Source organism: Pogona vitticeps, chromosome 6 (assembly GCF_051106095.1).
Source record: "Pogona vitticeps strain Pit_001003342236 chromosome 6, PviZW2.1, whole genome shotgun sequence".
NCBI lineage: Eukaryota > Metazoa > Chordata > Lepidosauria > Squamata > Agamidae > Pogona > Pogona vitticeps.
In genome coordinates this window covers 100,147,077-100,160,748 of record NC_135788.1, presented here as the reverse complement: position 1 = coordinate 100,160,748, position 13,672 = coordinate 100,147,077, and the positions used below count along the sequence as shown (strand labels likewise).

The following is a 13,672-nucleotide window of genomic DNA, read 5'->3' as shown; positions in this document are numbered from 1 at the left end:
CTGTGGCAAGGCTGAGGAACCTGTGGACCTCCAGTTGTTGTTGAACTTCTGTTCCCATCAACTATAGTAAACTTGCCCAGTAATGAGGCTCATGAGATTAGTACTTCATTAGCATTCAGAGGACTGATGGTTCCCTACTTCTGATCTGCCTAGTTGGATAGCCGTCTAACAGTGGCTATCCAAACTCTCAAGCAGGAAGTGTTCCCCAGCCCTTCCTGGACATACTGTAATAAGGGTTGATCTTGGGACTTTCTATATGCAAACCATGTGCCCTACTACTTATTTTCTTTGTATCTCTTATCCAAGTTGGATTAATAGTAGAAGTCAATACTTATGGGTGAAAGGTAATTGCATCTGGATTCCACTAGTGCCCTGAATTCACTGTGAGACCTTTATACAACTTAGTTTTTTTTTTTTTACTTTTAAAATAGGAGTAACAAGATCTATCTTTCAGGATTGTTGTGCATGTGAACATGAGTTAATAATCCAAAAACTTCTTCCACACAGACTGATGCTATACAAGGAATTCATTTTGCTTACCTTCTCCCTAGACAGTTCTGTTTCGCTGACTTTAGTGCACAGAATCTAGTATAAAATTGTCTTGTGCTTTCTAGTGGTTTTTGCACTCCCTAGCCAGGAGTTTTGATGAGGAAACCTAAGAGAAATGATTACAGAACAGCCTGGTGGCAATGGAGCTGGCTTGCTTTTTGTCTGAAGAATTAGGTTACAATCCATGAAAGTCAGCACTGAAATAAATTGGTTAGTCTTAAAGGTGCTGTATACTTCATAGTCAGTAGGTCTTGCTTTTTAGTAAAGTTAAAAATCCAGGGAGGTCTTGAAATAATCTTGCAGTTGCTAGTCCTTCGTAGTCAATACTAAGCAGGCATCTCGGAGGGAGATCTTGTACAGAGACCACAGAAGAGGATGGGCTCTGCAAGATATTTATTTATATTTATCTTAAAAGTGTATATTTCTTTTTTTTCCCCCACCAGGTGGACTCTAAGCATCTCAATCAGCATCTAAGAAACGAAATCAGCAGTATGCCAATATTTTTTTAAAGTATACATGTAAAATATGTATCTAGATGTAGCACAGCTCTGTTTTAATTAAGCACATGAAGTAATACAATATTGGGGCATGGTAAATCTCACTTGGGAGGATGTTCTGTAGGATGGGTTCTAGTATTGTAAAGATTCTCATTTGTGACACTCTGTTTTAGGTAGTGCAGGAATTCATGTCTGAGTGGAACACAAAATATGTGTTGGCCCTCATGTTGGATGAGGACTGTTTGCTTGTCTAGATTACAACTGCCTCAGTTTCTTACTGTTGGCCATGGACAGTGAGGCTGTTGAAGCAGGTGACAGCAAAAATATCTCGAGGACTACATGGTCCCCTCCCCTGCCGTAATGAGTCCACGGCCACAACAGTACACTTTTGGGGTTCTGCAGTAGGAAGTAAAAGAGCTTGGTTTAGCTTTGGGGCCTTTCTCTGGTTAGGATCCATCCAATTTCCAAAAGCAAAGGGAAATCTCCAACCCTGTTCTGCACTTGAGCCTTAAGTTGCCTTACAAAGGGTAGTCAGGTCCAAAGGCCAGGTAAAATCTGAATGAGGAGGACTATTTTTAAAAAAAGGCTCTTGGAAGAAGATCAACAGCTTAAACCTATTGTCTTAAACTCCTGGCCTTAAACTGTGCCCTATGACCCTCTCTATCTTGCAGTGGGTGGGAGAAGGCAATTCAATTCCCTTCTTTAGATTTCCTTTCCCTGCATAATCCAGATGAGGTTATGGCCTAGCCAAGGCTGATTATCATCCAGAATAATAAGGGCCATTTTAAAAAAACATTTATTTAGCTTCCCTCCCACGCTGTTCTTCAGGGTCTGAGATAAAGATATTTCTAGTCTTACCTGGCGATGACAGAATTTGAACCGAGAATCTTCTGCATTTGAAACTGTAATTCCATCTCATATAGTGCCTTTTGCATGCCCCTTGCTTCGTTTTGTTATCTGTTCTCTCTCTGAGTATCTTTACTACAAGTCTGCCAAAATCTTTTTGTCCTGTATGGCTCTGGTTTCCATTCCTTGAACAGCGAGAAGCTTGGAGTCTGTCTGCTCCTTTTGGAGCAGAAAACACTAAAACCTGTTTCTAGCTCATGTAAACATTATTGTAGCTTGAAGTGTATGGCCTGAACACAAACAGGTACGCTTGCATAAAGAGGTAATTCTTTGAGCTGCCTTGTATTTTCAGTAGATTGCTCTGTCTTTTCTTTTAGACCAAATGACAATAGACCACACAAAAGCAAAATGTGGTTTAAGGACTGCAGTGAGGCTGTGATTTGTATGCCACAGACATAGAAACTGTCTCAAACTGATTTTTAAAAATGTTTTTTTTCCTAGAAAAAAAGAAGTACCTTTCCTTGTCTTCTTCTATTCCAGGAAAAATGATAATATCAAGGCACAAGGCTCACCCTATGCTTTGTTCAGCCTATCATAAATAAATAGAAGTATACATTTAGCTACTGCCCATTCAGAATTTTTGTGCTGGGCCCCCATATTTTTGGATCTACTGCAGCTCCCAATGGGTCATGGGAACAAAATTAGCCATCAGGACTTGCCCGACCCTGTAATAGTCCCATGGCTATAGTGTCTCCTTTTTAGCTACTAACCTAGTCTTCTCTAACCTCGTGCCTTCTATATGTATTGGATTACAGCTCTCTTTACCTTCAAAGATAATAGTTTTTTCAACAAATGCTCCCCATTCGGGGGAATTGGAGAACTGTGTCTCCGTAAAGGGGAAAATGCCTTTTCACTATCCTCTCAATATCAAGGTCAACTTGACTGGGGAAATGAGGAGGGGTCATGGATTGGTGGTGTGCAGCATATGTAATGTGTGCGCATGGGTTCATTCTCAGGCTTTGACTCCTCCAGGTAGGGTGGGAAATGGTGGGCCTGTCTCTAAAATGTTCAAGAGCTGTTGCCAGTAAATTTGCTGAAGACAATACTGACCAGGACAGACTATTAGACTTACTTGAAAAAGGCAGCTTTCCATGTTCCTGTGTGTCAAATGGAGATACCATATATGCAAGATATGGAATTCCTGAATCATTAAAAGCTTCTTGTGTATTTGGGGGGTAAAATTTCTTCTGAAGGACATAATACACAGTATCTTTTGCATGTATTTAGAAATGATATTCCCTTAAGTGATGAAAAACATCTGTTTGTCATATTAGGTGCTTTTCATTATCTATGTATCTTGTATTTAGATGTGATTTATTTTATGATTGGTCACAGGAGTTTACTTTGCAATTCTTGATTGCTGATGCAGGCATCTCTGCAGAGATACTGTTGCTAGAGAGAAAGAATATTCATTGCAGGAAATATGCATTTTTTCTGAATGTCTAATTTGATTCTATGATGGTGGTACTTACAGAAATCCTAGGCTGGCCATGTTCAAAGGATATGATTCTGCATCCAAGAAACTTACATGTTATCATTCTAGAGATAATTTCCTTGTGCAGGCACCTGCCATTAATACTGGAAAATGTATGAAGTAGCTGCAGTTGACAAGGTTCCTACTGGTTTGTTTGTCTGTAGCCATGAGTCTGTAACTTTTATTTCCAATCCAAAAAAAACCCCCACACCCCACATCATTGTGCTGTCCTGCAAGCATGGTTTCCAGACATTTTGACAACGTGGGCTTTAGTCTGTAAAAAAAACACATGTATTTTATGTGTGTCCACTGTTAGAAGATTGTTGTTTTATGGCCACCTCTTGCAGACTTCAAGGAACATGAAGATGGCCAATCTTTTCCCTACCAGCCTTCCCAAAGTTTAGCAATGGAAGTAATTCATGGGTTCCTGAAATGTTGAGATGGGGTAGCTGTTGTCTTTTCTTACATAAAAGCATAAGAGCCCAAAAGTTTATCTTATACCTTCTGGAAGGCGAGATGGAAAACTGATCAGGTTAGATTGATGGAAAGCGCATCTGTCTAGCAGAAACCAAATATAAGTTCAATGGAATTAGCTCACTGGAGGAATGAGTGTTAATTCTGAGGCTTGAGGAATAGAATCCATACTTTGGAGAAACTGTGAAGGCATTGAGAACTTACAAAATAGCCTGTCTTCCATCAAAAGAAGTCTAGATGTGTTGCTTTTTCTTCAGATTAAGTTGTGAAGAAGAACCATGAGATGTAATGATGACCAGTGAAGGGATCTTCAAGGAATATTGGTGAGACTGATGGAGAATAAGCACTCAGAGGTCATGATGGTTGTCCACTGGAAGTTTCAGAAAGTGGATACCTTTGTATACTCATTGTTTTGTTTTTAAATATTGTCTTTAAATACTGTAAGCCATCTTGGGTCCTTTTCTAAGGAGAAAGGCAGGTTCTAAACAAACAAACAAACAAACAAACAAACAAACAAACAAACAAACAAACAAACAAACAAACAAAATACCTTTCCATACTAATCTCTATGTTTGGATGGAGATTTGGGCCATTTTCATGCTTATCAGAGGAAAGAAGGTTTGTTATGGTATGCAAATTTGTTGAGCCATTGCCTGCTGTTTGTTAATACAAGTACATGTAAAAACTGCCTGTTGTCAGCAGAAGAGACATGACCTTTTCCTTTCTCCTAGGTTGATAGAATAATGGAGTTAGAATGAGACCATAAGGCCATCAAGTCTGACCCCCCTGCTCAATGTAGGAATCCAAATCAAAGTATATCTGGCTGGTTAATTTTCTCTTTAATACCTCTAGTGTTGGAATGCTCACTGTCTCCTAAGGCAATTGTTTCCATTGTTGTACCACTCTAATAGTCAGGATGTTTTTGATGATATTCAACTGAAATCTGGCCTCCTGTAAATTCAGCCCATTACTGTATTAGGTGTCCTACACTCCTGGATAATTGAGAATAGATCCTGCCCCTCTTCTGTATGGCAATCTTTCAAGCATTTGAAAAGTGCTATCTTCCCTCAGTCTTCTTTTCTGAAGACTAAACATGCCCGATTCTTTCAGCCTTTCCTTATAAGGCTTGGTTTCCTGTCCACTAATCATCCTTCTTGCCTTCCTTTGAAATTGTTCCAGTTTATCAGCATCCTTCTTAAAGTGTGGTGTCTAGAACTGGACATAGTACTCAATATGAGGCTTAACCAGTGCCGAATAGAGGATAACTGATACTTTATGAGATTTTGAGACTATACTTCTGCTTATGCAGCCTTTCTGTTGTTTTCAGCTTAGTGCTCAAGCCTACCAAGATCTTTTTGAATTTTGTTTCTGTCTTCCAGGATATTAGCTACTCCATCCCATTTTGTGTCATCTGCAGATTTGTTAAGCGTCCCCTGCACCCACTCATCTAAGTCATTAATATGACTGACTGAGCTCATGACTGAGCCTTGTGGTATCCCACTTGTTACATTCTCACAGTTTGAGAATGAACCATTGATAAGCATTCTCTGAGTACAATTCTGTAACCAATGGTGTATCCACCTAACAGTTGTTCTGTCCAGCCCACATCTAGTTGGCTTAAAGATATGTTACATCTACTGCATTCCCACCATCTTACAGAGAGGTTAACTGATCAAAAAATGAGATGATTAGTCTGGCAGGATTCCTTTATGATAATCCATGTTGGCTTCTAGTTATTACTGCACTGTTTTGAAGGCACTTGCATAGTGACCGCTTTATAATCTGCTCCAGAATTTTCACTTTGATTGATGTCATGCTGACTGCTTCCCAGGGTCCCGCTTTTTGCCCTTTTTGAAAATAAACTGTCTTGCTTTAAGCTGCATCACTGATGTCAGTATTTACTCTGCATTGTCAACAGTGTCTGATAGTAAGTTTCACATTGTTTGAGACAGCAATGTATCCCAACTTTCCTGCGAGAGGTCACGAATTGGATTTGAGATCTCCAGTGTGAAATGCATGTATTCTACAACTGAATGGTAATCCATTGTTTTAGCTCTCTGTGATGTGTTGCTTGATTTGATGTGTGAATGTGGCATATAAAACAAAGCAATGTTCTTCTCTTGAGATCTATTATTTCCTTTTATATGCAAATTTTTGACAGATTATTTGCTTTATTGGCCAGTCTTTTGAAACATGTACAATTAAACAATAAACATTTTATTAGCTGGGAGGTATATCCGCTTTGAAATTTTATTTGCTCCATATTCCATTATCCTAAGTGTGCTGAGTAAAATAAACAAAACGTTGTGTAACTCTGGTTCAATAAAATTTTGCCATTTGTACAATAAAAGTATCATTTGCTTATAATCTAATTTTTTGCATGTGTTAATTTAGGGTGTGCTTTATGGAGGTAGTATGCTCCGTCCTATTTTGTTTATATACTGTAGAACAGTGGTCCCCAACTTCATGTCTCCAGATGTTCTTGGCTGTAACTGTCAGAAGCCCTTGCCACCAGCACAGTTAGTGGTGAAGGCTTCTGGGAGTTGCAGATCAAGAACACCTAGATATCCAAGGTTGGGAATCATTGCTCTAGGACCAGGGCAAGCAAAGAGACCTCTAGATGTTGTTGAGACTACAGCTCCCATCAGTATTAGTCAGCATAACCCATGTGAATGATGATATAACGTACAGTTCAGCACCCTCCATCTGTGAGGCTAGCTGGATCATTGTTTTAGTTCTTTAGGAAGTAAATGCCAAATTGGTGGTGTCTTAGAAGAAGAACTACTATGTATGATGGATCAGAGTGGGTCTGATCTCCATGACAAAGTGAATGCTTGCTTGTATTGTGAGGGAATTAGTGAGACATAGCTGAGAATGGTTATTGTTGTTATTATTATTAGGACTGCACTGCTGGATAGATCAGTGGTTTAGCCATCTGCTTGTGGAGCCAAAGGTTGGGAGTTCAGTTCCCCATAGGAGCTGGATTCAATGATGATGATAGGTCCCTGCTGTCTCTGCAGTTCTAAGATAATTATGATGATAAATTGGGATTTGGGAGGTATAATGCCAAAAGGTAAGTTTTCTAAGCTCTGCAACAGAGGTTTCTGAGGAAACATGACAATGTTTGTACAGGTTTTTTAGCTGGGACAAAAAGATTTAATAAAACTACAAAATTAACAGTGTGATTCTGTACATGTTTATTTAGTGTTAAATCCCACTGTGTTCAACAGGGCATGCTCCTAGATAGGTGTGCACAGGATTATATTACTAGTGAGTAAACTCAGTCACATTACATGGGTGTTATTTGCAGAGCTTCAAAACATTACAGTACTTTTTAAGAGTACAACTCCCAGAATCTATAGGCAGTTCTGACTAGGGAAGTCTAGGAATTATATTCCAAAGAAGTAACATTATTTCAGAGGAAATGTGTGAGATAGTTGTTTAAAGACTGTAGAGGCATCTGTACGTTATATAACAGGTTAGACTGGGGGGCTAGGTACTACACCAGTTAAATAAAGATTAAACCCCAGTGATTTGATGGTTGATGCCCAGCAAAACTTTCAGTAGCTGAGAAAGTAGAGCTTCAGGACACAAACCAGTGTCTTCAGCATGTATAATTTACCCACAATATAAAAATGGATTTTTATGGCCATGACATGTTTGTTTGGTGAGCTTTCTGCTGCTTCTGCTGCTGCCACTGCTGTTTTAGTATAGAAAACATTGCCTTGATATTTGCAAATAAGGTTTTAGGATTAAAGCCTTTGATGGGCATTTTGTTGTTTTAGTCACATATTTGTAGAATACCCTGTTTAAAATCACTGGGCTTAAATAAACCAGCCAGGCTTCATCTGTAGGTGGACTCTGACATCCACAACACAGAAGCAGCCCTTCCGCCCTCTTTGATTTCATGCCTCGGCTGCCTTCTCTTTGGCTTGGCAGCAGACACAGCCTTTCCCCCAGGGAATTTTTTCCACTGACCCCTGTGGTTGAAATGCAGCATCTGATAGGCAGGCAGCTCCTTTTGCCTGAACCATCCTCGGCTCCCAGAGAGCTTGGCTCGGGTTTATTTATAGCTGGCTCCTCCCCAACGTTCTATTTCAGGTCATTCTTCCCCCCCCCCCCCCCGCAGAAGCCATCTCGTTTGGTGGCAGGGATGGGAAACAATCGCATGGAAGAGAGACGACTCTTGCGTCTCATGGAAAAGGAGCCTTCGTAAGATTGACAGGGAACCTCAGCCTTCTTTTTGTTAGAAATCTCTTTTCGTAGAGACTGAATACATCATTCTGGATGTTCAGTTTTGTTTTATTTTTTTTAAAACGTCCTTGATGTCTTATGGAAATGTTGCAAAATCGGAGTGAATTGAGCCACACCTGAGATGCAAACCTTTTTCCCCCCACTCTTCCCTTATCTTTCCCCTGTGCCTCTTTTACTTCTTTGCTCTCTGCACTTGAGAAAACAGTTGTCTCTCTTCCACTTTTTCTCCAGATTTTAGCCTACAAGCATTTTTTCGTTTCACTTCCTGGCGGCTTTGATTTATTCTTGGAAGCTTCCTCATCACCACCATCATTGCTGTGAAAGAATTTAACTTTACTTTTCTACACCGAGGACAGTTGTGTGTGTGTGTGTGTGTGTGTATTTTTTATGGCTAACCTAAGAGGGTGATGTCGGATTGTTTACGATGGCAATATACCATTAAGAACAGACACCCTTGTGAAGCCTTTGCTTGTGCAACGGATTGTTATAAAGAGAAACTGAAGTGGAATAACAGAAGTGTGCAACCACTCCTTGGCATGCTTCTTGTATCCTCGGTGAGGGGACTGCCAGAGATGTTGCAGACAATTTATGAAACTGAATCGTGTTTTTCTTCAGATGGAGTTTCTGGACGTGAGCCATCGCTGGAACTCCTGTCGCGGGCACAGATACATGCCATACCGGTAGCAGGTAAGTGTTATGAAAACCTCTGAAATGGACCTAAAGAGATCCCATATTTAAAAGCAGACATGCATTATTGAGGTTTGGTCTCAAACTGGTGATAGTGTGTCCAACATATTCAACACATGGGAGAGTGACCCTGAGCAGCAACTGAGTCTTCATCAGTAGGACCTGGTGTTCCATAGATTTGTCTGCAGGTGCCTGAGGGCAGGACTAGATAAATCCATATACTTGGAGTTGCCACACCTAGAAGTATGCAATCTTTGTGCAGAAGCAGGGCCTAATAAGGAATATTACTTCTTTAAAATGTGATGCCATCACATGAGAATTTTCTATATGTTTTTGTCAAAGGCTGGGGGTTTTCATATTGGTATATATTTTAATTAATTGTAGGTTTGTGGCTAAAGACTCAATTTAAACCAGGCCTCTGGCCCCAGAATGTTTTGTAAGTGTTAGGGCTTAGTCACAGTATTTGTAATAAATTGCACACAAGGAGATTGTTTCTGATCACTGTCCCACATCCTCAGTGAAGAACCCTAGCCCATCTGCCCTTTCACTAGAAAAATAATATTTGTTAGGTTTTCAAGAAGCCTAAAAGCTCAACACCTTTTAAAAGAAGTTAACTTCCCAAGACTCCACGACAGAATTTGTTTTAGGTGCTATTACTCACCTCTGGAGCCATGCTCTTCTTTATTATCATATTACAGGGTCAAGCCCTTTGCTGAATGTAGAAAAGGGAAGGCTTGGATTGCAGAGCCCAACAGAGTCTGTGGCTACAAGCCTGTTTTTAAAATCAGGTGGCAAAAATAGATCCTTTTTATTAGTTCTTGGTAAATATGAAAATGTTGAAGTATTTACCATCTTACCATAGCTAAATATTGCATTGCATTTCTTTGGTTAGAAGCAATCTGTGGACTACATAATCTTTTAGCAGGAGTTTGTCCAAATGCTGTGCAAAAAAGCATGGAAACCTGATGGTGAGCCATATTTTGACTCACTTATCTCTTCTCCATAAACCATATACAGTACACTGCCATGTGCTCAGCCAGCCATATAAACATGGTCTTAACCACACATTCTGCATGTGGTTATATTTGTTGGACTTGATTAAGAGTCTGCTTTACTTCAAATTTCCCTCTAGCTGCCTTAACAGCAATTACGTTTTAGGAGCTGAAGTACATTTGAAATAAATCCAGTACAGTGGGAGTGATGAAAACTCGTTTTACACTGGGAGAGATGGGAGTTATTAAACCATAGCATTGGCTTCACTTGGGCTGAGCTCTGCTCTGTAGAACACTTAATATCATAGTTAATCTCGGTTTGATTCCACTTCATACAATTTGCGACTCACATGAATGTGAATTTAAGCCCTAGATCTTTTTGTGTGTTCAGCATTGTTAGATCTACACTGGAGAATAATTTTGTTCCAGGAGCTATTTTCCTTTTTTTCTGGCCTGCAAATGCTATGGAGAGTATATGCTTGTTGGGCAATCATCAGGCTAGATTCCCATTTGGTAAGCTTCTGGAAAATACATATCCCACATTTAACCTGGATTCCCCATGGTTTCTCATCCTGATCACTGATCAAGCTGACACTTGCTTAGATTCAGACCATTCCCTAAGCTCCCTCTGGAAACAGCCATTGTGCATTCCCTTCATTATGATGGAAGCTATATTGTGATATTTCATCTGATTTTTAATTGTAGCCCAGTGAGGCTGGGCTGGTTCATGGTACCATATGCGTAATCTCAGCCACCAGGAACAGGCAAAAGTAGAAGATCATGTGGTGTTGTATTCACTTGTTTTGCAACAAAAACAAACAAATCCAGACAGACATCTAGGACTCCTAAAATTATAAACCAATTCTAGCAGGAATTTGAAGGGTTTGAAAAGAATATACTGTACACTTATACATATGAGTAGGCCTTGAGTCTTATCCCCTTGTTTATTTTGTTAGTAAAAGTCAATTACTGGTAGGAGAATGCTGTGGTATTGTTGTTTTTTAAAGCAAAGTATAATCCACTTTCCCATGGGCTCAGGAAAATTTTTTCCTTCTCCTTTGTTGCCAACGTTTGGACGATCATTAGCATACAATAAACCAACTATGGGAAACCCATGTATGCCTCTCCCATAGGTAGATGAACCTGACATGTTATTTTTTTTTTTGCCAAGGCCATATGCACAGCCTACTCCTGCTTGGAGCATAGGCAACACACACACCCTTCTATGCCAAAGATATCTGGATTTCCATGTAGGAGGTATACGTGAGCTTTCCATAGCAGTTTATGGTTGTACAACTGGTATATTAGGATGTATGCAAGAGGGTGTGCAACATTTTGTGCCACTGCTTGCACAGTTGTTTGTGCAACAATATAGTCCTGCAAAACTATGCCAGGGGGATTTTCACACTTCTAGAATAATGGTAGACTCAGGCAATTGTCCACAGTAAAATGGAATTATTATGTTGTTATAAGCAAGCTTAGAGATATACCATCGTGTGATGAGCCTATTGCCTGTTCCAGATGAAGCTGCTGTATCTAAATAGTACTCAACCCCAACATCTCTGGAGACTTATTGAAGGTTATTTTGTAATAATTTTTATAACAGTGTCTTTTATATATAAAATATCAGGCTGGAATGTTTATTCTGATGATCCATTGGATCATTTCAAGTTAATTGACCACTACTATACCTACTAAAATATTAGTGTTAATACTGTTGTTGTTGTTGTTGTTTTTAAAAAAATCCTGATCCTTAGTGCTTATAATTGCTGTGGGAAATATCAATATTGTCTACAACCCATAAGTGCCATGTGCAAATATGTTCTACCATCTATTTGCATACATTTGGGGATACCAGTATTCAAAATAATACAATATAGACCTTTCATCTTGTATGGAGTATCAGTGGTTCTCTTGTAGCAATTGTTGAATAGCTCAGCAGTACTATAAATTGCTTAGGCATGTTATATAATTTTATTCCCTGGAGATTTCAGGCCTTGTCTACATATATGCAGCAAAAGGAGTTAGGGATGAGGAAGAATGGATTGTACCACTGCTGACTACAAATGGGAGATTAGCCCTTATGTAAAAACAAAATGCATCCCAGCAACAATATCCATGCAGATTGGGTTAGAATGTTTATCTCATTTCACTTAAAAAATTGGTAATATATATATTTACTTCACAAGTAGGAACATTCAGAATATGCCCCCACCATTCCATCTGCAGACTGAGATAGTACGGTCCACTATATCCCTAGAGCAGTATTTAATTTTACAGACCAGGCTTAAGTCTCGGTAGCCATATTGGTTTTACCAAGAAAATAAATATGGGGGGGGGGGGACTGAGAATTGTCAGAACAGAAATACAGGTGACCTCTGTATCTGTGGAATTAGTGGACATTATACAATGCACAAGAAGCAAGAAAAATTAGGCAAAAGGATGTTACCCATTTCTGCTTTCCTCATACTTTTATGACATATGACATGATGATAAATTAAGTGGATATTTAGAATGTGTCAGAATATCAGAGAGTGGGAGGTGTAGAATAGGTGTTACTTGTAATGTTTGGCTTTTCCCCAGCTTTCCTGAAGTGAGATTTTCAAGTAAAGGCTGGGCAGAAAATTTTCATTCATGCTCAAAGTACAGTACATTCTCCTACTGGCTTTTGTCCATATCTTTGTAGAGTGTGGTTGCTGGGCATCAATTCCATGTTGCACTGTTGGGATGTGGCATCAGTTTCTGTTGCTGAAAAGCAAGAGGCTTACAATCCAGTAGCCCTGGGAACAATACTATAGCACACCATTCAGGAATTGTACCATTGACAATATCTATAACAATGGTTGTTGTGGGTTGCGGCATCTTCAGAGGACAGGAGTCAGAACCTACAGAGTTTTGACTCCTGTCCTCTGGAGATGCTGGCCACAGAGACTGGCAAAATGTTAGTAAGAAAAACCTTAAGAACACAGCCAAACAGCCCAGAAAACCCACAATAACTGTCAGATCCCGGCCATGAAAGCCTTTGAGAATACAATATCTATAACACTGACATCTCATGGACTGGGCTATTTGAAGATGAGCCCCCACCTCACCCCCAAATATAGTCCAGCTAATATCTACACATTAATTGGATAGGGAGGCAACCAAATTCCCAGGGCATTTGAAGGATGTTCCTTCACATGGCCACCATTCCTCCTTGCAAAAGACACAGACACTGTCTGCATCTATAGCCAAAGGAGCCCTGTGGCAATGTCAGGTAATGCAGTCATAAACTTATTCAAGAGGTTGCTTGTTCAGATACGTCTCCTCCAAGTAACACATTTTGCTTTTTCAACCCTTATCTTTGATGGAAGAAGGACAAAGAACCATGGAACTGGAACAAGCAAGAGTACAATTCCAGTACATTGTGCAAAGCTGGCATAAATACACTTAGGAGTCTTCCACCACCACGGGTTTTGATCTCCTCTTCAATAGTTATGTTTATTAAATTTTTATCTTGTGGCTCAAAGTGTGCACAACATGGGACCAGAGAGATACAATCCCATGTGGCACACCTGTTTGTAGGTGCTTTCTGATGAAACTGCTGTTGTTCATTTACCAAACACAGACATTATCTGGGGTCCTGACATCTTTGCCTTCTACTGGCAGCCTGCCTATGTTTTCCCATCAATTTTTCGTCTTTTTTTTTCTTCACACAAAAAATATATTGAGAAAGAAAAGGCAGCATATCTGTGTAAAACCTTTTGAAACACTTGTTCCTTGAATTATTGTGGTCTGAAACCCCTCTGAATTGTGTTGGCAAAATTAAAGAGGAAGGAGAGGAAGGCAAAATATTATGG

At 39.7% G+C, this 13,672-nt stretch overlaps 1 protein-coding gene across 4 annotated transcripts in view; it reads left to right on the top strand.

Annotated features, from left to right (window-relative positions):
• The window catches only part of HDAC5 (histone deacetylase 5), a 129,614-nt gene that overhangs the window by 35,438 nt on the left and 80,504 nt on the right, over positions 1-13,672 (top strand). Inside the window, exons 1-2 of one of the 4 annotated variants that reach the window (XM_020793982.3) lie at positions 8,032-8,112; positions 8,770-8,841. The exons of 1 other annotated variant lie outside the window; for it this stretch is intronic. Coding sequence is in view for 2 of the 3 variants with exons in the window: in XM_020793977.3 (XP_020649636.3) it covers positions 8,562-8,841 (280 nt within the window). In the remaining variant the exon portion in view is untranslated. Of the gene's footprint in view, positions 1-8,031; positions 8,113-8,201; positions 8,842-13,672 lie in introns of those variants that run through there. 2 more of the 4 variants (XM_020793978.3, XM_020793977.3) reach the window with 2 other exon arrangements.